General features: G+C 41.7%; 1 protein-coding gene across 3 annotated transcripts in view; it reads left to right on the top strand.

Moving 5' to 3' along the window:
* Window positions 1–1,872: 1,872 nt before the first annotated feature.
* The window catches only part of CNNM1 (cyclin and CBS domain divalent metal cation transport mediator 1), a 52,026-nt gene continuing 31,165 nt past the window's right edge, over window positions 1,873–22,733 (top strand). For all 3 annotated transcript variants that reach the window (XM_039871545.1, XM_039871544.1, XM_039871546.1), the window contains exon 1: window positions 1,873–3,464. In XM_039871545.1, the coding sequence (XP_039727479.1) occupies window positions 1,898–3,464 (1,567 nt within the window). In that variant the 5' untranslated portion in view covers window positions 1,873–1,897. The remainder of the gene's footprint in view (window positions 3,465–22,733) is intronic.

Here is a 22,733-nt window from a genome sequence, read left to right as displayed (position 1 = left end):
ATCAATACTTTTGGGGTCTCACACATTTTATGGAAAATAAAATTTCACACACAGCAATGATTTTTTAAATTGGTCAGAGGTGCTAAGAGCAGTATGCCAAATTATTGTTACTTTTATGTTTTAAAAAGTAATACAGGCCTATGGTAATTTAAGAAATGAAAATGTGTGCTCACACAAAAACCTGCACATGAACATTTATGGCTGCTTTATTCGTAATTGCCAAAATTGGAAATAACTCAAATGTTCTTTAACTGGTAAATAGATAAACAAACTGTGGTACATCCATACGATGGGACTCTACCTAGCCATAAAAAGAATGAACTATTGATAATAATAAAAAAAAGGATGACTCTCAAATGCATTATGCTAAGGGAAGCCAGATCCAAAAAGCTACATATTGTATTATTCCATTTATATAACCTTCTGAAAATGGAAAACTATAGGGAAGAATAGAATAACTCAACAGTTGCCAGAGAAGTAGATGAGAGGAGGAGTTGACCACAAAGAGACAGTAAGAGGAAATATTGGGGGATGATAGTAGTATTTTTCCCCATTTCCCCCCAATGGCAATATTCTTGATTGTAATGGTTACATGAATATGCATTTGTCAAAACTTATAGAAGAGTACACCAAAAAGTGAATTTTACTATAAAAAATTTTAAAATAAATGCATAAAAGTAAAAATAAAGTAACAGGTCCATGGTACATTCAAACAATACAAGGAATTCAGTAAAAAAGTCTCCCTCTCAAATCTTTGTAGTGATAGAGTAACAGTTCTGTATTTGGATTGCAATGATGGTTACATAAATCTACACATGTAATAAAATGACATAGAACTATATACATACTTTATATCAATGTTAAGTTCCTGCTTTTGTTATTATATTATAGTTAAGATGTAACCATTGCAGGAAACTGAGTAAAAGGTTCTGGGATCTCTATTATCTTTGCAACTTTCCTGTGTGTGTGTGTGTGTGTGTGTGTGTGTGTGTGTGTGTGTGTTGTGTGTGTGTGTGTGTGTATTTTTAAGTATCTCTCACCCAAGCTTCCATACTCTGGTCCTGCTCTGAAGAGATAAACACTATTAAAATTTTTTTCATATCCTCTACCTATTAAATTGAATATCTAATATATGTATATGTGTATATTTACATATGTTTATATGTAAATACTTTTAACACAAACAGTAGCATATTATACATATTGTTCTGCATCTTGCTATTTTTCAACTAACTTTTACTTTGGAGATTTTTCCATATCACAAACACATGGTTCCGCGTCATTCTTTTTCCTGCTGCATAGTATTCCATCACACAGTGGTATCACGATTTATTCCAAGATTCATACCAGTGGACATTTGAGTCTTAACAAGGAATTGAATTTAAGTAATTTAGAAATTTTTAGAACATGAAAGGTCAGCTGGAGTTGAGGCCAAACACAACGTTTTCACAGATTCAAGACTTACCTCCAGAATATCTTTTGACCAGAAGAGGGAACGCTAGAGGCAGGAAGAAAGGCAAAATGATGGGAAATTTCTCTGGCCAATGGGGATGTGGTTGGGCCTTCAGAGAATTACCGCTGGGTAGGAGTTCGCTGAGAGGAGCCCTAGTACTGGAGTAGGAGGCTGTGTCTCAAGCTAAGCTTCCCCTAGGCTGCAGCTCCCACACACCTAAGTACGTCGGGGGTTATGCACCATGCAGTGATGCGTGGCCATCCCAAGCCTCCTGCCGAGTTCCCCTCCCCTGGCAGGGTCTGAACCCCCACCGCCTCCAGCCCACGCGCGCAGAGGGCGTACACGTGGTGACCTGCCTGGGGCCGGTTCTCAGCCCCGGCTCCTCCTCCCTCCAGCTCTCGCTCTGCTTTCTGCAGTATCACGTGCAGCCGCGCCGGGTGCAGGATGGCGGCGGCGGCGGCAGCAACTGTGGGTGTCAGGCTCCGGGACTGCTGCAGCCGGGGTGCCGTGCTCCTACTCTTCTTCTCCCTGTCCCCTCGGCCCCCGGCCGCCGCCGCCTGGCTGCTGGGCCTGCGTCCCGAGGACACCGCTGGAGGCCGCGTGTCCCTGGAGGGGGGCACCCTACGCGCGGCGGAAGGCACCAGCTTCCTCCTGCGCGTCTATTTCCAGCCTGGGCCCGCGGCGCCCGCGGCGCCGGTGCCCGCACCCACCCTTTCACCGGGGGTGAATGGCACCGGCGACTGGGCTCCGCGGCTTGTGTTTATTGAGGAGCCCCCAGGCGGTAGCGGCTTGGCGCCCAGCGCTGTCCCCACGCGCCCCCCGGGGTCGCAGCGCTGCCGAGAGCAGAGCGACTGGGCGTCGGACGTGGAGGTCCTAGGGCCCCTGCGCCCGGGAGGCGTGGCGGGCTCAGCTCTAGTCCAGGTGCGGGTGCGGGAGCTGCGCAAGGGCGAGGCAGAGCAGGGCGGCTCGGGCGGTGGCGGGAAGCTCTTCTCTCTGTGCGCTTGGGACGGGCGCGCCTGGCACCATCACGGCGCCGCCGGCGGCTTCCTGCTGCGCGTCCGCCCGCGGCTGTACGGCCCCGGCGGGGGCCTGCTGCCTCCAGCGTGGCTGCGGGCGCTCGGGGCGCTCCTGCTGCTCGCCTTGTCTGCCCTGTTCAGCGGCCTGCGCCTGAGCCTGCTCTCACTGGACCCGGTGGAGTTACGGGTGCTGCGGAACAGTGGCTCGGCCGCCGAGCAGGAGCAGGCGCGCCGCGTGCAGGCCGTGCGCGGCAGGGGGACCCATCTGCTCTGCACCCTGCTCTTGGGCCAAGCCGGAGCCAACGCGGCCCTGGCCGGCTGGCTCTACACCTCGCTGCCGCCGGGCGTCGGGGATCCCGGGGAAGACTACGGCGAGGCGGGGATTCACTTCCCGTGGCTGCCGGCGCTCGTGTGCACTGGCGCGGTGTTCCTGGGCGCGGAGATCTGCCCCTATTCCGTGTGTTCGCGGCACGGGCTGGCCATTGCCTCGCACAGCGTGTGCTTGACCCGGCTTCTGATGGCGGCTGCCTTCCCCGTGTGCTATCCACTGGGCCGCCTGCTGGACTGGGCACTGCGCCAGGAGATCAGCACCTTCTACACGCGAGAGAAGCTGCTGGAGACGCTGCGGGCCGCGGACCCCTACAGCGACCTGGTGAAAGAGGAGCTCAACATTATCCAGGGCGCCCTGGAGCTTCGCACCAAAGTGGTGGAGGAGGTGCTGACCCCCCTCGGAGATTGCTTCATGCTGCGCTCCGACGCTGTGCTCGACTTTGCCACGGTCTCAGAGATCCTGCGCAGTGGCTACACTCGCATCCCCGTGTACGAAGGCGACCAGCGGCACAACATTGTGGACATTCTGTTTGTCAAGGACTTGGCCTTCGTCGACCCTGACGACTGCACCCCACTCCTCACCGTCACCCGCTTCTACAACCGGCCCCTTCACTGCGTCTTCAATGATACCCGGCTGGACACGGTGCTGGAGGAATTTAAGAAGGGTAAGGAGTTTTCTATTTCCTCCCTCAACATCTACCCCTTTCAAGAGTATTGCCCTTTCACAAACATGTGAGACTTCAAATACCCAAAGCAACTCACTTGTAGCACCAAAAACACAAAGTAGACCCCCACCTCATGACTCCCTGGCTCTTTCCATTTCACGTCTCCGTACCTTCCTTGCAGCTGACGGCTCCAGGCCTTTTCCCTTTGACTTGGCTCACAAAATGCCTCATATTCCACATTCATTCCATTCCGATATTTTTTTCAGAGCCTACCAATTGCCAGGTTTTGTGCAGAACGGGCTCTGGAGATAGTCCTTAAAGGTCATTGCATATAGCCTCTACAGCTTTTCATAACAAGCAGTCTTTGTTTTAAATTCCTCCCAGGACTAGAAGCTCGCTATTTGCAGGGCAGACTCACTCCACTGCTGGACAGCTCCAGCTGCTGACAATGTCTTTCTTACATGGAGCAGAAATTTATTTCTCAGGAACTTCTCTCTGAGTCCTAGTTCTGCCCTTTGAATCACACAGAGTAAGCCCCAGGCATCTCAGACTTTCTTCCCCGCTATTTAATTTTCCATCAGCTGTTCACTCCACCCATCAAGTACCCAGATTGGAGATTAAAAATTGACTAAGGCAGTGAGGTCTTTGTTCTGGGAACTGTGGTCCCATGAGGTAAGATAAATCTGGACCTGAGGAAATATTCGGGTAAAGGGACCCACTAGAAAACTTGCATATCCAAATAAATGGAGTTCCCTTCAGAGCAGTCACCATCCCCTCCTCTTGTTATCATGTTTGTAACATGTTTACTACATGTCTGGGGTTTGTCTTTGGAAACTGTCTTCTGGGGTTGTGTTCAATTCATTCAAGAAAAATCAGCCTGGGTACTTTAGGGTCAATCCTCTTGGCATTCCACAGTTTGACTGGTTCTCCTAGTTAACCAGAGTTGACCCAGAGGGACCCTTGGTTGTTTTGAAAATCAAATCCACCTTCAAGATTCACCATTGAAAGCATTCAGAAGACTATCTCACAGACCCTGAAAGCAATTTCAGAAATGATTTGAGAACAGTGACATGGTTAGGAAAAGGTAGAACCTTCCAAAGTGACTATTTTGAAGGAGGCACTCATCTCTACATATGAGTTGGCACGTTTATTAAAAACTAAACTAAACAACAACAAAAAAGTAATTCCCTCACTTTAAAATCATGCTTCCTGTGACTAGCAGGAATCTCATTGACTGTGTTTTTTGTTTGTCTGTCTGTCTGTTTGTTTGTTTGTTTATCAAAAATTCAGTTTCGTTGCTTTATCATCACAGGAACTCTTTAGCTTTTCACATACAGAGAGAAATCTGAGATCTTCCTGCTACCAAAGGGAAAAAGTCAAAAAACTGCTTTCAGTTTCAGATTTGGGGAGAGAATAACCTGACACTTTGTGTTGGTATCATGAGAAAGGGAGGAAACAGCTGTTTTAGCCCAGTCTGGGCTACTGTCACTCTCTTCTGTCTGTCTGCCCCTAGTCCTTGCACGACTGGTTCCCACTGCACTCTCAGGTTCATCCACCCACTCTTAGAATTAGTTTTCCATTTTGCAGCCCTTAGGAGGGAATCTTGGATCTGGGCATAAAAGCTGTGAAAATATGTATTTGTTTGCTAGGCCTGCCATAACAAAATACCACAGACTGGGTAGGGGGACCCTACCCAGAAATTTATTTTCTCACAGTTCTGAAAGCTGGAAGTCCAAGATCAAGGTGTCAGCAGATTCGGTTTCTTCTGAGGCCTCTCTGTTTGGCTTACAGATGGCCACCTTCTCACTGTGTCCTCATCCCTGGAGGCTCTCTTGTGTGTCCTAATCTCCTCTTCTTATAAGGACACCAGGCAGATTGTATTAGAGCCCACCCTATCAGCCTGAGTTGAACTTAACCACCTCTTACATGTAAAAGTTAAGATAGTGTTTTCATTGACATGTGCTGCCAGAAGACATTTTTAATGAAACCCCTATGAACTCATTGATTCATTCATTTAGTATTTATTGACCATCTATGTACTGTTAGGCAACAGAGGAAACAGTAAGACTGCCCTCAGAAAGGGCATACAGTCTACAAGGGCATACGGTGTTAGAATAAGGGCATCTTCAGAAGCAAGAATTGTGTCTTACTAACATTTGTAGCCCCAGCTTACAGTGCCTTGTACATAGCTGACTGCTCAAAAAAATATTGATGTTGATCTGAGATGAGTCCTGTTGCAGAATTTCTAAATCTGGTCTGAAAAAATGCTTGTTAGTGTTCTATTCGTAGTCAGTTTATGAATAGGTAGATCACTAAAGAAAAGCAGGCCATTACAGTGAGCACCCTGCCAAAAAAGATATATCCACATCCCTTTAGAGCTTTGCTCCGTCCTTAAAGTGTGATCCGTGAACCAGAAGCATCTGGGAGCTCTTTAGAAATGCAGAATTTCACGCTCACTCTAAAGCCACAGAATGAAAGTCTGCATTTTAACAAGCCTCTGAATGATGCATGTGTACATTAAAGTTTGAGAAGCATTGCCTTCAGAGAACCCTTATTAACAGTGATTGGTAGATTTACTTAAGATAAAAATAAATACAAGGAATAATTATCAAGATGGGTGTTTTCTGGCTCCAGGTCATATAAAACAGTGGTCATTTTCTATAAGAGTTATGTTTGTACCCTAGGTTAGGAGAGGAAAACTGAATTGGACTACTTTTTTTTTAACCTTTAAAAATAACTTTTTAACTAAGTCATAAAAGCCCTTCCATGCCCCTCACTTCTTTGAATCTCAAGTTACTTCATCACCTAAACAAACCCCTTAGGAGGTAGGAGAGGGAAATAATAATGTTAATAGGAACAACAGTTAACCATTAATTGAGCGACAACTCTGCTGGGCACCATGCCAAGCCCTTTACATACTCAGAACAACCCTCTGGGTAGGTATTATTAACTCCATCTTACAGATGAAGAAACTAAAGCTCAGAGCAATTTCATGACTTACTCAGCTTTCCATCGCTAATAACTGACTGAATTGTGATTTAAACTAGGTCTGTAGAACTCCAAAGCCTGTTCTATTTCCCATTAGCCCAGTCTTACTCCATCCTCCATCCTCAAACTCTTGTCGCCCACAGGGTTCAAAGCTTGCCTTTCACCTCTGACTTGCTGACTTTATTCCAAATATTAGAGGCTGACTCACCTCTAATTTCTGCAGGTTAGAAATGTAGCTCTTATGACAGTAATTGCTAACATGCGTATTGCATTTTATAAAAATTTCTACCTACCTTCTCTTGTCCTTAAAACAACTCTGCAGTTATAAACAAAGACCCCAAGACCCAGAAGGGTTATTGGCCTACCTAAGTCACCACTCAGCTAGTATATTCCAAGGCCAAGATTCAAATCCAGTTCATGTGACTGCAAAGCTCTTGTCCATATGGGATTTTATCTCTATACTTATGAACTCCAGGTCTTTTGAAGTGAGAAGGAAAATAGTCTTTCTAGCTAGCATGATAGCTTGACAAAAGGGAACAACGTTTTTTTCCCACTGGACTGTGAGTTTCTTGAGGGCAGAGAATGAATTTTATTTAGTTTATGTTCTCAGGATAAGCACAGTGGCCACCATGCCTGGGGCACGGATAAACATTTATTGAATAAATGGATTTAAATAGCTAATAGCTTCTATTATATTTCTATATTTGAGTGAGGTGAACCCTAAGTGCAAAATAATTAGTGTTGTTTGTTCCACTGACCATAACCAATCACTCCTCTTCTTTTTCCTGGGTTCTCTACCCCTATTAGTGGCACCACTGCCCTTCTAGTCTCCTGGTATAGAAACCTGTCCTTCACCATCTACTCTCATCCTCCTAATCACTGTCTTATTCTGCTAGGGCTGCCATAACAAAACACCATCCACTGGGTGGCTAAAACAACAGAAACTTATTTTCTCACAGTTCTGGAGGCCAGAAGTCTAAGATCAAGGTTCCTGCTGATTTGCTTTCTCGTAAGAGCCTCTTTCTGGCTTGCAGAGGGCCACCTTCTCTTTATGTCCTTACCTGACCTTTCCTGCGGGGAGAGAGAGAACACACTCTGGTCTCTCCTCTTTTTATAGAGACACCTAACTGTTGGATTAGAGCCCCACCATTATGATCTCATTTGACCTTAATTACTTCCTTAGGAGCCCAGTGGGATTTAGGATTTCAATATATGGATTTAGAGAAGGGAGGGACACAAACATTTCGTCTATAACAATCACCAAAGTCTGCCAAATATTTGGAATAAAGCCTGCAAAAAAAATTGCCATTATTGCATCCAAAATATTTTTTGTACCTATACATAATTTAGTCCACTATTTCTTCCGCTTAGGTTATTCATTGATTTTATTCAACAAATAGTTACTGTGTACCTGTCATGTAGGCACAGTGGAGAACACCAACAATATGGTCCCTGTCTTCATGGAGCTTCCATTCTAATGCAAAAACAGAAATTAAACCTATGGGATAGTGATTAAGAGCATAGGCTTTGGTGCCAGACTGCCCTGACCTTGGGAAAGTTACTTAACTGTTTGCTTCGTTAGCTGTACAACGAGGATAACAATAGTGTTTATTCATAGGGTTGTTTGAAATATTAAGACAATGTTGCATTATAATGTTTATTTAGTAACCGTCATGTAATAAATGCTAAGTAAATGTTAGCTATGATTATTAAATATAAACACAAATCTATTACTCACTTGTACAAATGCCTCATAAGTGTTGCTTCCTCCAATTTTTGTCTCCCTCAAATCCATCCTCTTTAGTGCCACTAAAATAATCTCTGGTGATGTCATCACCTGATTTTAAACTCTTCTCTGCACTCCCCGCTGCCTGTGGGATGAAGTCTAAGCTGTGTCCTCATGACCTCTGCCCTGCCCTCCCCGCTTTGGCCTTATCACTCATCACTCCTGCCTCAACTCTGTGTTCCAGCAGCATTAAACTTCGTGGCCACACCAGGCTATTTCTTGCCTTTTTTTCTTTATTCATGCTGTACTCTGTTAGGAATATGCATTGCCTGACTAATCCCTACTCCAGTTTCTCCTTTAACACTAAGCACATGGGCTGCCTCCTCTGAAAAGCTACTCCAGTAAACTCCAGTTTGGGTCAGCTTAATTGTTCCATATCTCTATTATTGAGCTAACAGGCTATATTATCAGAATTTTTTTTTTTTTTTTTTTGCTGCTAACCCATATAATGAGCAGGTGGAAGGCAAAGACTGTCTTATCTGTCTTTGTAGCCATAGCATCCTCACAATGGATATGACACACAGTAAGTTTTCAGTAAATGACTTAGTTTGTTGAATGACTGAATGAATGACTGAAGGAGTTTAACATAATGGAAGGGATCTGCTGAACTCTAATAAATGAATCATTAATTATCTCCAGCCCAATCATTTTGGACCATGCAGCAAGACAAAGTCAAATTTTAAATGTTAGAAGGAGAGTGTTGCTTTTCTTCTTTAGCTACATCTATTTATTATAACAGTCGTGTTCAAAGCAGTGTACTAAGAGTTGGGTGTATAAGATACAATTTCTGCTTTTAAAGAGCCTACAGCCTAGTCGGAGAATAGTAGTACGCTTTTTAAAGCTGGAAGGCAGGCTGAACTCACCTTTCCCACTACATTACAATTCATAAGTCACGTCTCAGCATAAAACTATACAGATAAGACAGACCTGTACATAAATCATTAAGACAAAAGTGCTATACTAGAAATATAGAAATGCATGAGAACATGGAGAGAGTAACTATAGTTAGGTTATTTTGCTTTTATAAAATCTTTACTAAGATTTGTAAGTTTCTACTGCATATTTATTACAGAAAATTAAAAAAATATAGAACAGTAGAAAAAGTATGAAAACTACCTGCAGATAATCATCCCACTATCCTGAAATAATAATTCAATATTTTGTCATGTTAAAAAGATATTGCACATAATAGCAACCTTAATCAAATTCTTAAAAAGAAAATAAGGGAAAACTCCATGGTCTTGCCTTCTTCCACAAATCACATATCCCATCCACGTTCCAAGAGTGATTTTTTTTTTTTATCTGATGGTATTATTTTTACTATGACCTCCTTGGGATTGAGTTCTATAATTTGGGAAGGCTGATTTACAAAATGGATCCTTGGAGGTTTATTGAACTTAATTTTTAAAGTTTACTACTCTTTCGTTGGATTGTTTTAGAAGAAACCAACCCTGTATAGACAACAGGGAAAAGGAATAAAGCTTCGTTCTGAAGTCAAAGTCCTCTGGGCACTACAGCTCTGATATTTAATGCGGTGAAACAACTTAGCTCTGCTGAGTTAGTAACACCGTCTTCCTAAATGAAAGATAGCATAGCCCACATAATGTTGGGCTACTCTGTAGACTAGCATAACTGTCTACATAAAATTATGTCAATTGGCCTAGTGCAGTTTTCATACTTAGTCTTTGTTCATTCATTGTTTCATTCATTCATTCAGTAAATATTTACCGAACTCCCATTTTGGGCCAGGCAGTGTGGTAGGCCCTGGGATTGCAGCCATGAATGAGAGAGATATTGAGCAGCCATTATGGAGTTGACAGGTAGCCACTTCAGTCTTTGGTCCTACTGCATGTGGTCTGTTGCCGAAAGTGCATCCAAACAGCCAGTAGGTACATGCTCAGTGACATTTTCAGTGAGATTGAAAACTCTGGTTGAAAAGTCACTGTTTTGCTTTATCACTCCAAATTCTGGCGTGAGCTATTTTAGTAGGAAGAGTAAGCATCCCTCCCATTGCTTAATTCTCTAAAAGCTGCCAAAACATTAGTGTTGCATTTTTTATCGTCCATGAAAGAAAATGAAAAGTTATTTTTACTCAAAGTTATATTTCACTGGTATAATTAGTTGTATATGTTTTAAAGTGTGTTAAAGGTTGCTGAATAATAATTACTAATATTTAGAATGAGATACTTACCGTCTAATAAATAATTAGAGCTAACAGTAAACAAAACATAGCCCATCATATACAGGGAGGAAGAACAAAAGGAAACAAAAATGTGAAAATAAATTATACAAGGTGCCAAAATTATTGGTTCATATTTCATTCTTTGAAATTTCTCATTATAATTGTTGCAATATTCTACAATAATTTTTTTTCTCAGCCTGGCAAAAGAAATACCAGGTAGCAATAGAACCTAAGCTGGAAGGAACACTAAAAAAATCTAAGAGAGACTCTAATTCACACTTTTTTTTTTTAGATTTAGTTATCTTTTCCAAAGCATAACAGCCTTCATTGTCAGACTATGTTTTTATCTAATCTAAATCCCACAGGCTGAAGTTAAATTCCATTTTCTCTTTTTATCATCCTTTGTGAGTCCTCTTTTATTTGAAGACTATAATAGCTTACCTCAATCCATTTTTTAACAACAAAATATAATTGGTTGTGTTTCTGGATCCCTTAAAGCATTTGGGCTTCTCAGAGGAGGGAGTTTATGGATTTTCTTAGTACTCTCTTAAACTGGTTTACCTCTAGACCCACATTTGAAGACCCATGGACCTTCAATAACAACTCTCAATCCTCTTTTTATTTTCTGCTGTCTGTTCCTTTCCAAACTGAGATTCTTCTCAATTCGTTTTTTCTTTCCTTTCTTCTTTCCTTCCTCCCCTCCATCTTTCCCTCCATTCCTCCTTCCTTTCCTTCCTCTCTCCCTCCCTTCCTTCTTCCCTCCCTCCTTCCCTACTTTCCTTCCTCCCTCCCTTCTTTCTTTCCTTCCTTCCATGTGACATTATTCTATGTCAGGCCTCCTTCCCTCTTTGTGCTTACAAATAGGGAGATAGACACAAACCAATAAATAATTACAAATGGCGGCAAGTGATTTGAAGAAAAAGTGTAGGGAACTATGATAGCATAAAATAGGGGGGCCTGAGCTGGTCTTGTGGGAAAGGATAGACTCCCTCCTCCTCAAGTAATATTTGGGTTGGATCCTACAGGGTGGTAAAGAGTGTACCAAAGCAAGAGCTTTCCAGGAAAAGGGAACAGACATGCAAAGGCTCTGAGGAGAGAGCTAGTGTGGGCACCATGTGGGGTTCCTGGGCCATTTAACATCCATTAGGGAAAGCAAAGTGCCACCTCTGCCAACCAATGCTCCCTCTACCTCTATCGATGTTGATCTTATCTGGGCAGTTGAGTGCAATAATATTCACTGAGTACCGGGCTATCAGGGCTCTGGGAGATGGATGTGGATATAAATATGGGAAAGACCCTGCCCTCCAGGAGCCTGAAAGGAAGAGGGGCCATGATAGAAATGAAACAAAGCAGCATGGAGGACAGGCAAGAGCATCCAGACATCTGTGGATGAAGGGAGAAGGGAGAAATAATTTCTTGGAAGGATCTGGGAAAACTCTAAGGAAGTAAAAGGAAAGGGACTCTGATAAGCGATTAGGAAGGGAAAGGGCATTGTGGTTGAGGCAGGAGCTTGAGCTAGAAAAATAAAGGCAGAGAGGGAACCTACAAACATCCGAGTGCTGGCAAAGCAATGATCATAATGCTGCTTTTCTTCCAGCAAAACAGGGAACTAGGTAGAATGACGTGTTTGTCAAACATAATTTCTCTTCCCTCCAAATGCCAAAATGGTTATCTTCTAACCATTTTTGGTGGTGATATTTCTAAAATGTTTTGTACCCATTCCTGCCTTCCTTAACAAAGGATCCTAAGTATAACTTAATCTTTTCTTGATGACGCAGGAGCATGGTCATGAGAATATAGTTATTTTGTGCAGTATTATAAAGCAGTTCTGTCTACTTTCTTATTTTTCTCTATCCTCTGGCTATCAGCTGCTAGTTTTCTTTGCATAGGCCTCAAGCAAATCCCCGCCCCCACCTCACTCATCACAAAACCACTCTTATCTGTATCTATTTCAGAGCTTCTATTTAACTGAGAAACCAAGTAAATACATGTGTTGGGAATCGTGTGCTTGGTACACAATAAGCTTCAATAAATATTTGTTGAATAAATGATTACTTAGGCTTTGACTGGGATCCTCGGGTATGGGGTTGGTGGGACCTGGGATATTCCTTCTGGGACCAGATTCAAAGCTCTGTGAAGTTAGACTTCTAGATAATGGGTTGTTACTCTGCTATTTTTATAGTGTTGCTTAGCAAGCCAAACAGCCAACCAGCTTAGATTCTAGTGACTAACGACTATTTTTTCATGCCCTGATGACGCTGGTAACCATGGTGTTCTGGGTGACATGGTTGGCCATTTAGTGGCTCAAGAAATTTTTTTTCACGATAAATGCGTTGATTACTCTATTTCTGATGAATTGGAGCAGGATAATTACTACAAAGTACAGCCTCTTTTTTTTTTTTTAACTAGTCACTAGAGAAAAGGACTTTTGTTTTTTCCAAACTGAGGTTGCTACAGGACTAGGAGAATAACACTTTTGTCTTTCTTTCTGATTTGATAGAAAGTGATTTGATTTGATTGTACAGATTTAAAAAATATCTAGCGTGTTAAGGCAGCTTTTTCTCATCTTATTCCAATGGAATTCTTCACTATTAAAATACAAACAGTAAGAGTTCACAGCCCTTTGTAAATGCAAGAGGCTGTAACTATTGGCACTGTTAAAATTCTAGCATATCATATATTATCACGAAGAAGCACCCTGTAAAGCCAAACTGTTTTTGCAGCCCAGGACTGTTTAAACTATAAAAGCATAGAATTTTAAAGCCACAAAGGCACCTTGAAGATCACCTGGTCTCATCCTTTAATTTTAAAGTGGAGAAAACTGCTGCCCAGAAAAGACAAATAATAAAAATAGCAATGATAAGTCCTTGTAGTCAGTTGCAAAGCCTTTACATTGACAAAGATCTTTCCAAAAACAGCAATGCATTTTGTGTTCATCATTCATGTGAAGTCGGTAGAGTTTATCCCTGTTTTGTGTATGAGGCACCTGGGATCTGGAGACATGAGTGGCCTGCTCAATGTTAGTAACTGAGGTAGAACCAGAAGCCACATCTGTGACTCGCCGCCTCAGGCCATGGAGCCACAGACACAGAGTCATAGACACCTGGGCTCAGATCCCAGCTCCTCCATTTACTAGCTGTGTGACTGGAGCAGGTCCCACTCCAAACGAGGCTTATCTTCCTTCTTTTTAAAATGGGAATAATAAACTACATTGTAAGTTTACTGCAAAAGCTAAAGATAATGCCTGTACAGCAAACACTCCATTTGCTTCTTACCTAACAGATCTAGTTGAATGAATAGTTAGACATTTTGGATAACAAATGCTTTTCTGATCCAACCCATGTAAAAGTCACTGTATATAATAAATAAAACTGAAAGCTATTTACTTTGAATAGGGCCCTTGAAATACAAATTGAGTTATGGCAATTTCCTTACATCTCTTTTATCCTGTCATCAGTTAATATTGGGTTTCCTCACCCAAAACTCTCCCCTTCCGTAGGCATCTCAGGCAAATAAAAAAACATGACCATATAATAAATATCGGAATCAGATCAGTGAAACCCTCAAAGCTCCAACCAGTCCACAAAAAAGGAAGGGAGGGAGAGGAGGAGGGAGGAGGGAGGGAGAGAGAGAGCTGAGCGAGAGAGAGAGAGAGAGAGAGAGAGAGAGAGAGAGAGAGAAGGAAGGAAGGAAGGAAGGAAGGAAGGAAGAAACGAAAGAAAGAAAGAAAAGAAAAGAAAGAAAGAAGGAAGGGAAGGGAAGGGAGGGAGGGAGGGAGGAAGACAGACAGACAGATAGATAGATAGATAGATAGATAGATAGATAGATAGATAGATAGATAGATAGATTAGACTAGATATGGGAAGGGTTGGGCCAGAAGGCAGAAGTATTCTGAGGATGTGAGACCATGACCCCTTCGTTCCCCTTCCACGTTCAAAGCCCTTTCCTCCCCTGCTGATTCACTGGTGAGACGCTGGGCATTAGTTCCCATTGTTCTTAAGGCGTTCGAGATAAGAAACCTGAGATTTGGCCTGAAATGTGGAGTCTGCAAAGTGTGTTGGAAAGAGCACAGACTGTGGAGGCCGACACACTTAGGTGCGTTTCTTGGCTCTGTCACTCGCTAACTCTGGGCCTTGGGCAACTCGCTTTATATTTCTGAGTCTCAGTTTTCTCACCCACAGATTAGTAACAACAGTCTTCATTTTTCAGAGATATGATGAATGTGTACACCCAGCGAACAGTAGGTATGGCAATCGCCACTATGGCAAAAACTGGAAAACGGGGTGAATGTTGACCTGTGCTCACAGGAATCAGCTTGGTTTGTACCAGGAACAGTGTAGAGGTCATTGGAGTAGCTTTAAACTGTCTTCACCTGGAAGGAGAAGCTTCAAAATGGTGAGTTTTAAGGTCACCTCAGGTTTCTGGTTTACTTCAAACAAAGCCCCCAAGAGCCACATCTCTCTCTTCTCCCAGAGACCAGTCTAGTTTGACCATAGTGTCTGTACTGGCCCCAAACTAAATTATCTCTGGACAACTAAGGCCAGCCTTATTTGCTTTTCAGTGTATCTTCCTCATATCTGAGTTGGATTCATAGCCTGAGAATGTTACCATCGGCCAAAGCTTAACCAGATCACTCTGCGTCATCATGGTGATTTTTACGCAGAGTATCCTGGTTATGGTTAGCCTGAAGCTGGTGAAAGACAAACTGGCCCCATAGACAGCCTCTAAGACCAGTTCTGAGTCTGAGAGGCCTGAGGTTGAAGTATGTGGTTTTGTTTAGTTATGTCTTGGAGCTTTCCACAAACACCGCTAGGGTGGGTCCTATTCAATTCCCTTAATTCAAATATTGTCTCTACAATTTATTAGCTGAGTATCCTTAGACCAGTTATTTTTTGAATGAGGGATGAGCATAATACATTTAGAAAGAATAGTTGGAAAGAAGGCAAAGTATATACCAAAAAAACCACAGAAGCCTTTAATGGCAGCAAGAAGACTTCAGAAATGATCCTCCCTAGTAACTAGTACATGTTACTGAGATGAGGAATAACCTCATAAATGCAATGTTTGGGGGCAATCTGGTTTTGATGGATAGAATGGATTAAAGCCGGATAAAAACAAAAAGAGGATTGGATAGGATATTAGTGCAGTCAGTCAGGATCCAGTGAAGGTGTGGAAATTAAGGACTATACACTTGCAATTGGAAGCGGGGGAGATCTCTGAGACTTCAACACCTTCTGGACACTCCTTTTCAGTCTCCTTTACTGGTTCCTCCTACATTGTAATCACTGGTACAATCTCAGCACTTAGAGCAGGGCCTACCTATATCAGATGCTCAAATATTTGTTGCACGGATGTTGCGCCTCTATGACCTCTAAATATTAGAACGCCTTGGGGCTCAGAAATGGATCTCTTTGTCTATTCTCACTCCCTTGGTTATTTCATTCATTCTCCCAAAAATATCATCAACTCGAGACTTCTGTTTCCAACTGCTACTTGATATCTCCACTTGGAGGTCTAAAAGGCATATCAACCTTAAGCCTGTCCAAAACCAAACTTTTGCCCTCTTTGCTGAACCTACTCGCTTGATATCCCCAAATTATAAATTGCAGTTCCATTCTTGTTGTTGTGCAGGCCTAAAGTTCTCTTTCTCCCTTGCCTCACATCCAGTCCCTCACAGAGGCTTCACTTTCAGCCTATCTAGAGAATCTGACTACATCTCACCACCTCCACTACTACCATTCCCATCCAAGCTGCCACCCACCTCTTGCTCGGATGAATACCAGAGCTTCCTGTGAGATCTCTCTGTGTCCACCTCTGCCCACTTTGTGTCCATTCTTAACACAATAGCTAGAGATTCTTTGAAAACATAAGTTAGATCATGTCGCTTTCTTTTTTTTTTCCAAGAAACAAATACACACACAGAAACACAAAACTCTATAATGGCTGTATCACACCCAGAGTTAGAGGCAAAGTCCTTACAAAGACCTTACAGGCTTAACTGCAACTGCGTCTGCCCCTTCCCTCACCTCCCTGACCTTGGCTTCTACTACTATCCTCTCTCACATTCTGCAACCAGCCCTCTGGCTTCCTTGCCATTCCTCAAGCACATCGGTTACACTTCCGGCTCAGGGCCTTTGCATCTTGTTCTGCTGCAGAGATAAACCCCAGATATCCACGGGGCTTCCTACCTCACCACCTTCAGATTTTTATTTAATTATCACCTTCTCAGGGAGTTCAAACCTGGCTTCCCCTACTTAAAATTGTAACACCTGCTCACTCACACACACTCCCTCATCTGCTTTTCTATAGATTTTACATATTTATCTGGCTTATTATCTGTCACCCGCACCTACCAGAATGTATGCTACAGAAGGAACATGATCTTGTCCATGGTATTCATTGCTGCATTTCTAGTGCCTGGATGAGAATAGTGCTCGGCACATTGTGGGCATTCAATAAATATTTGCTTAAAAAATGAAAGAAGAAAAGACGAATTGGAAGAATATAGGGATTTTTTTTTTTTCAAAATAGGAGCAAAGGAAAAGGGGGTTAAAAATGACTCCTGGGTTATGACCGTGTAACTAGAAGGTCAATGGTGCCATTTATTGTAGTGCAAAGGGAGGAAGCAGGGATAGCGGATCTTGACGATCATGTGTTCCTCACTGGAAAAGTGATTTTGACAAGACAAGGGGACTGCTCAGGCAAAATTCTAGAACAGGATGAGAGCTCAAAATAGACACTGATGTTACATATAAATTTAGTTCTCAGGAAAAGAGGTGATGGTGATATTTAAAGTGATGGGCTCTGCTGGGATTTTTAACCAAGAAGAGAGAGAAGAGCAGAGGATCAAAGATTGGAGCAAAGTTCTTAACGATACCTGCTCTTTAGAGTCTTCTAAAGAAGTTCTAAACAGCTCAATGCCTGGACCACACCCCAAAATAATTAGATCAGAACTTCTATGAGCGGGACCCAGGTATCAATAGATCTTAAAGCTCTCTGGTGATTCCCACATGCAGACAGGGTTGAGAATCACTGAGCTAGAGTCTCTGAGATATATTTATCTTTAGGTGAGGATAAGGTAAAGGAATCCACAATGAAAACAGAAAAAGGTGAGAAGAAAACCAGGGTGGTCCTAACCAGTCTTCTTATACTCAAATGTGCATAAGAATTACTTGGATATCTTGAGGTAATGCAGATTCTGACTCAGACTGCTGGGATGGGGGCCAAACTTCTGCATCTGTCACAAGCTCACAAGGGCACCCTTTGAGTAGTAAGTGTCAAGAGCAGTGCTTCTCAAACTTTAGCATGCATAAGAATCATCTGGGACACCATTAAAACAGCTGTCTGAGCCCCACCTCACCACCCAAGATCCTGATTCTGTAGGTCAAGGGTGGGACCACAGAACCTGCATTTTGAATAAGTGCGCAGGTTATGTTCAATGCTGCTGCTCCTAGGAACACACTTTGAGTGGTAGAGGGTTACCAAGACCAAGGTAAGAAAGATGAGGCACTCAGTACTATCTACCAAATGAACAAAAGATGCTGCAGGGACACCGGGGAGAGTAAGAACGTGGCAAAAGCCACTGTATTTTACAAGGTGAAGGTCATAAGTGAGGCAGAAACCATAAAACCATAAAATGATTTCTGCTTTCCTTAATTCTCTATTTCTGAGTGATATGCTTCCTTCCAAGCTTCTGTACTTTATCTTGGGAACAGCTACCTTACCAAAGTACTATAGCTATTTTTAAAACAGAGAGTAAGCAAATCAATTATTTTTTTTTTAAGGCATAGGAAGTATACTAACAAGGTCCTTGGGAGCTCTTCTCTGTGGATGTGCCTAAACCTTCTAGAAGCTTATTTATTAAAGACCCTTCAGAGAATATTTCAACTTCTTCAAATACCAAAATACAGCTGTGAAGTTACTGCTACTTTCTAACTTTCTGTCCCTTTAAAGCAAGGTTCTAACCTCAGCACTGTTGACATTCCTTGCTATGAGGCTGTCCTGGGCATTGATGGATGTTTAGCTGCATCCCTGGCCTCTACTCACTACATTACCAGCAGCATCCCCCGCCCCACGTTGTAACAACTCAGGTTGTCTCTAGACATTGCCAAATATCCTTGAAAGGCAAAATCAGCCCCAGTTGAGATCCACCACTTTAAAAACAAAATCTGAAAACCTAGTTGCCCTTCTAAGAAATCTGACTTGTAGTTTGGGAATGTACATTGATGCCAGGGTAATGAGATAGAGCACTACTGGTAACCAGTACTAGGACCACCCTTTGGATTCTTGGAACAACAGAAAAAATATTTTGACTTTCAGTAGTGGGAAATGTTATTGACCTCAGACACACCAAGAGCCTAATAGTATAGTGCCTCAGCTTGTCTCAGAAATAATTGGTACAAACACTACAAAGAAAACCCCTCCAAGCTCAGCATCAAATGGTCAATAACCCCTCTCTTCCCCATGTCAACAAAATACCTTAACTACCAGATCATATGAGAGAAAGCTTTCATCAGCTTGCCACCACAGCTACTCTTTGTTCCAGGAAGTTCTTTTTAGACTTTTCATGTGTACTTAGCATCTTGTGACTTAAATCAGGTGTACCAAAGGGACCAGGATTTAACTAGACATCTCAGTGCTTGTTTCTCTTCCTCATTAATAGGTGATCAGACAAATAACCAGAATGCCATAGAGCCCACCCAGAAACCAGTGGTTTTCAAACTTTACCCTGCATCATAACAGCTGTAAAGCTTATTAAACTACAGATCACTGGGCTGAACCCCCTGAGATTCTGATTTACTAGATCTTTGATGGGGCCTGAAAATTTGCATTTCTAACTAAGTTCTCAAGAGATGCTTAATGATTATGAAGTTCTGTATAAATGTTAATGCTCATCATCATTATTAGCCTAAATTAATTCACAGGCTTCCTGCTTTTCTGGTAAATTGGAAGGAAACTGAAGTTAATGGACTAAAAGTCATGAGAAGACAATTGAGGAATTCTGCTAGTCGATAAAGGCACAGCTTAACAGGAAAGGCCACAGGTCCCATTCACAGAACCTCATAGAAAGGCAGAAGAGGGAACTAGCCATTAGGAAGTAAACACAACACTCATCCATGGGAGGAGAAACCAATGTTTGCCCAGAAAAAGATGGAAACGCTTAGGAAATTTGAACTCTTATTGCCCCAGTTTACGAGTTTTAAATACTCATAAATCATCCCTCAGGGTTGATAAGACCTCTAATAGGGATGTGAACCTACTATTTCCCAGGCCCACAGGGCTTTGTTCTCACATTCTCTCCTCCCATCTGTGACAAACCTCCATCCCTCATCCACCATTTTCACTGCCACAGAAAATCATAAGATGGTTCCCTCTCCACCATTCCTGGTCTCCTGGCAGCTTCACTTGTGTTCACTTTTGGTCTCTGCCACATCCTAGAGCACAAAATGACAACCAGGTACTCTGAACTAGCATCTTACCAGCATTACCACCATGTCCAAACCAGCATTGCTCTTCATTTCAGCTTATTTTCTTTTCATGAAGCAGTTCTTATTTCCTTCTTCCCTTAGTTCCTGGCAATGATTAACTACTTTCTCTATAGTTTAACCTATTCTGGAAGTTTTATAAATGGAATCAAACAATGTGTGGCCTTTTGTCTAGTTTCTTTCACTCAGCATAATGTTTTCAAAGTTTGTCCATGTTGTAGCCTGTATCAATACTTCATTCCCTTTTTATAGCCAGATGATATTCCATTATCTGGATATACCACATATTGTTTATTCATTCATCAATTGATGAACATTTGAACTGTTCCACTTTTTAGCAATTAGGAGTAATACTGCTGTTAACATGTGTGTATACATTTTTGTGTGGACATATGTTTTCATTTCTCTTAGGTGTAAACTTAGGAGTGGAATTGCTGATAATTTATGTTTACTATTTTGAAAAACTGCCAGACTGTTTTCCAAAGCAGGTGGATCATTTCATAATCCCACCAGCAATCTAAAGATTCCAATTTATCCACATCCTCATCAACATTTGTTAATGTCTGTCTTTTTAATTATAACCATTCTAGTGGGTATGAAGTGATATCTCATTACAGTTTTCATTTGTATTTTCCTAATGATGAAGATATTGAGCATCTTTTCATGTGCTTGTTGACCAGTTGTATATCTTCTTGGATAAATGTCTATTTACATCCTTTGCTCACTTTTTAATTGAGTTATGTTTTTATGAGTCGATATATTCTGGATTCGAGTTCCCTATCAGATAAATGATTTGCAAATATTTTCTCCCATTTTGTAAGGTGCCTTTCACTTTTTTAAAAATAGTGTCTCTTTTTAATTTTGATGATGTCCAGTTTGTGTACTGCTTTTCCTTTGATTGCTTGTCCTTTTGGAGTCTTACCAAAAAAAAAAAAAAAAAATCCTACTCCAAGGTCACAAAGACTTACTCCAAAATTTTTATAGTTTTCACCCTTACATTTTAGCATTTAGTCCATTTTGAACTAATTTTTGTGTATAGTGTGAGGTAGGCATATGGATATCTAGTTATCACCCATTACTTATGGAGTTCTCACTCTATGCCAGGTGCTGTTCAAGATTCTGGGGAAACAAAGATAAGTAGAACATACCTGTTGCCTTTCCGAGAGCTTACCATCATGGTGGGGAGATGACACATAAATAGAGAACAACAACTTAGTGAAATAATGGTGTATGATGCTCAACACTGTGCCTGGCCCCTAGTGTGTGTACAGCAAATGATGGCTGCTACAATAATAATAGATATTATTGTTGTTCTTATAAATGCTAATAGAGAGCTACGTTCAAAATGCTATGGCAGGAGAGAGTAACTAACTTTTCCATGTTTCAAGACTGGCTTCCTTTGGGGTCATCCCCATCAGTTCTGGGGCCCAGGAAGAGGAGGGGTACAAGAGATACGTCTCTCAAAGGCCAACTCTTTTGAGAGAGGAAGAACCTCAGATATGTGTATCATGGGAACAGCTGGTTTTCTTGTCCCCATGTCAGCTCAGAAAAGAATTATGTGATTGCTAATTCCTGTTCCAGTCTGACCCTAAGAAAGAATGACTTTTTCATTTGTTTGTAGATCTCTATAGGCACTTGAGGGGATCATAAAGGTTGATTGAGGATTACAAAATGTTTCTAAAGAGGTTACATAAGCATATTGTCTTGATATTATAAAATTAGGACTTAAAATCTCTATTCCCTGGTGATCACATACTGTGTCCTCAAATTGACCTTATAAAGTGTAGACCAATGGTAGATACTCATGTGGAAGTTATGGTACTCTTTGTGAAACATCATAAAATGTTAATTTATTTAATCCCGTTGTATGAACTAATCTCTTAGTGGTGGGAAGTATAACTATATTATATATATTCTGGGCTCCACATTACAATGATTATCCAGTTATAGAAAATAATTTTAAGAAATCACTTTTCTAAGTTTTTCCATTATACTAGTCATTTGTTTTGTCATCTGTTAGCATATGTTAGCAAAAAAGTGAGAACAGGTGCCATAAGTGTAAGAACACTATGTTGGAAAAAAAAAAAAACACTTTAAATTGAGCATATTCTAACAAGTAGCATAATCTAATTTAAACTATAAAACCCTTCAGTCCATTTGGGTAGGATGCAGTTGTTTCAAAGAAACAATTTAGAACCACTGAAGCAGAGCTTAAATTTTAATTTAAACACATTGTATTTTATCAAAAAGTAAAGGTTTTGGTGTTCGGTTTCAATATTATCTATTATATCCACTATGGATTTTTATTCAGTCTTAGTTCATTCATCAGGTATTTGTTGACTGCCTGTTATATGGAAGGTACCCTATCTAAGTCTGCGTCCTGAAGGAGCTTATGATTTGAGGAAGAGACATGGTTCAGTAGAGGGCACATACATTGCTAGTTATGACAAGCAATAGTGTGTGAAAATGCTCTAATAGAGTTATCAAAGGTTTAAAAACACCCATAAGATGAGGCTGGTTCAGCTTCGGAATGGGGAATATCCAGGAGAGCTTTCTTGAGGAGCAGGTGCCTGAGCTGGAACTCGAAGGCCCAGTGGAGATGGAATGGGGGAAAGAAACAATGTGAGCAAAGACTTAGAAAACGGACATGGAGGAAGCTGAGGACATGGAAGTAACCTGGGCACCTGTAATATAGAATGATTAGGGATGTAGCAAGGCATGCAGTTAGAAAGATGGGAGGGAGCCACATTTTTCAGTCTTGAGAATACCAAACTCATGAGTCTGAATTTGATTCCATGCACACTGAGGAGCCATGAAGAGTATTTGAG

The sequence above is a fragment of the Pteropus medius genome, unplaced genomic scaffold, assembly GCF_902729225.1.
Source record: "Pteropus medius unplaced genomic scaffold, Ma_sr-lr_union100, whole genome shotgun sequence".
Taxonomy (NCBI): domain Eukaryota; kingdom Metazoa; phylum Chordata; class Mammalia; order Chiroptera; family Pteropodidae; genus Pteropus; species Pteropus medius.
Note: the sequence above shows the minus strand (reverse complement) of the source record. Positions and strands in the feature narration are given on the sequence as shown.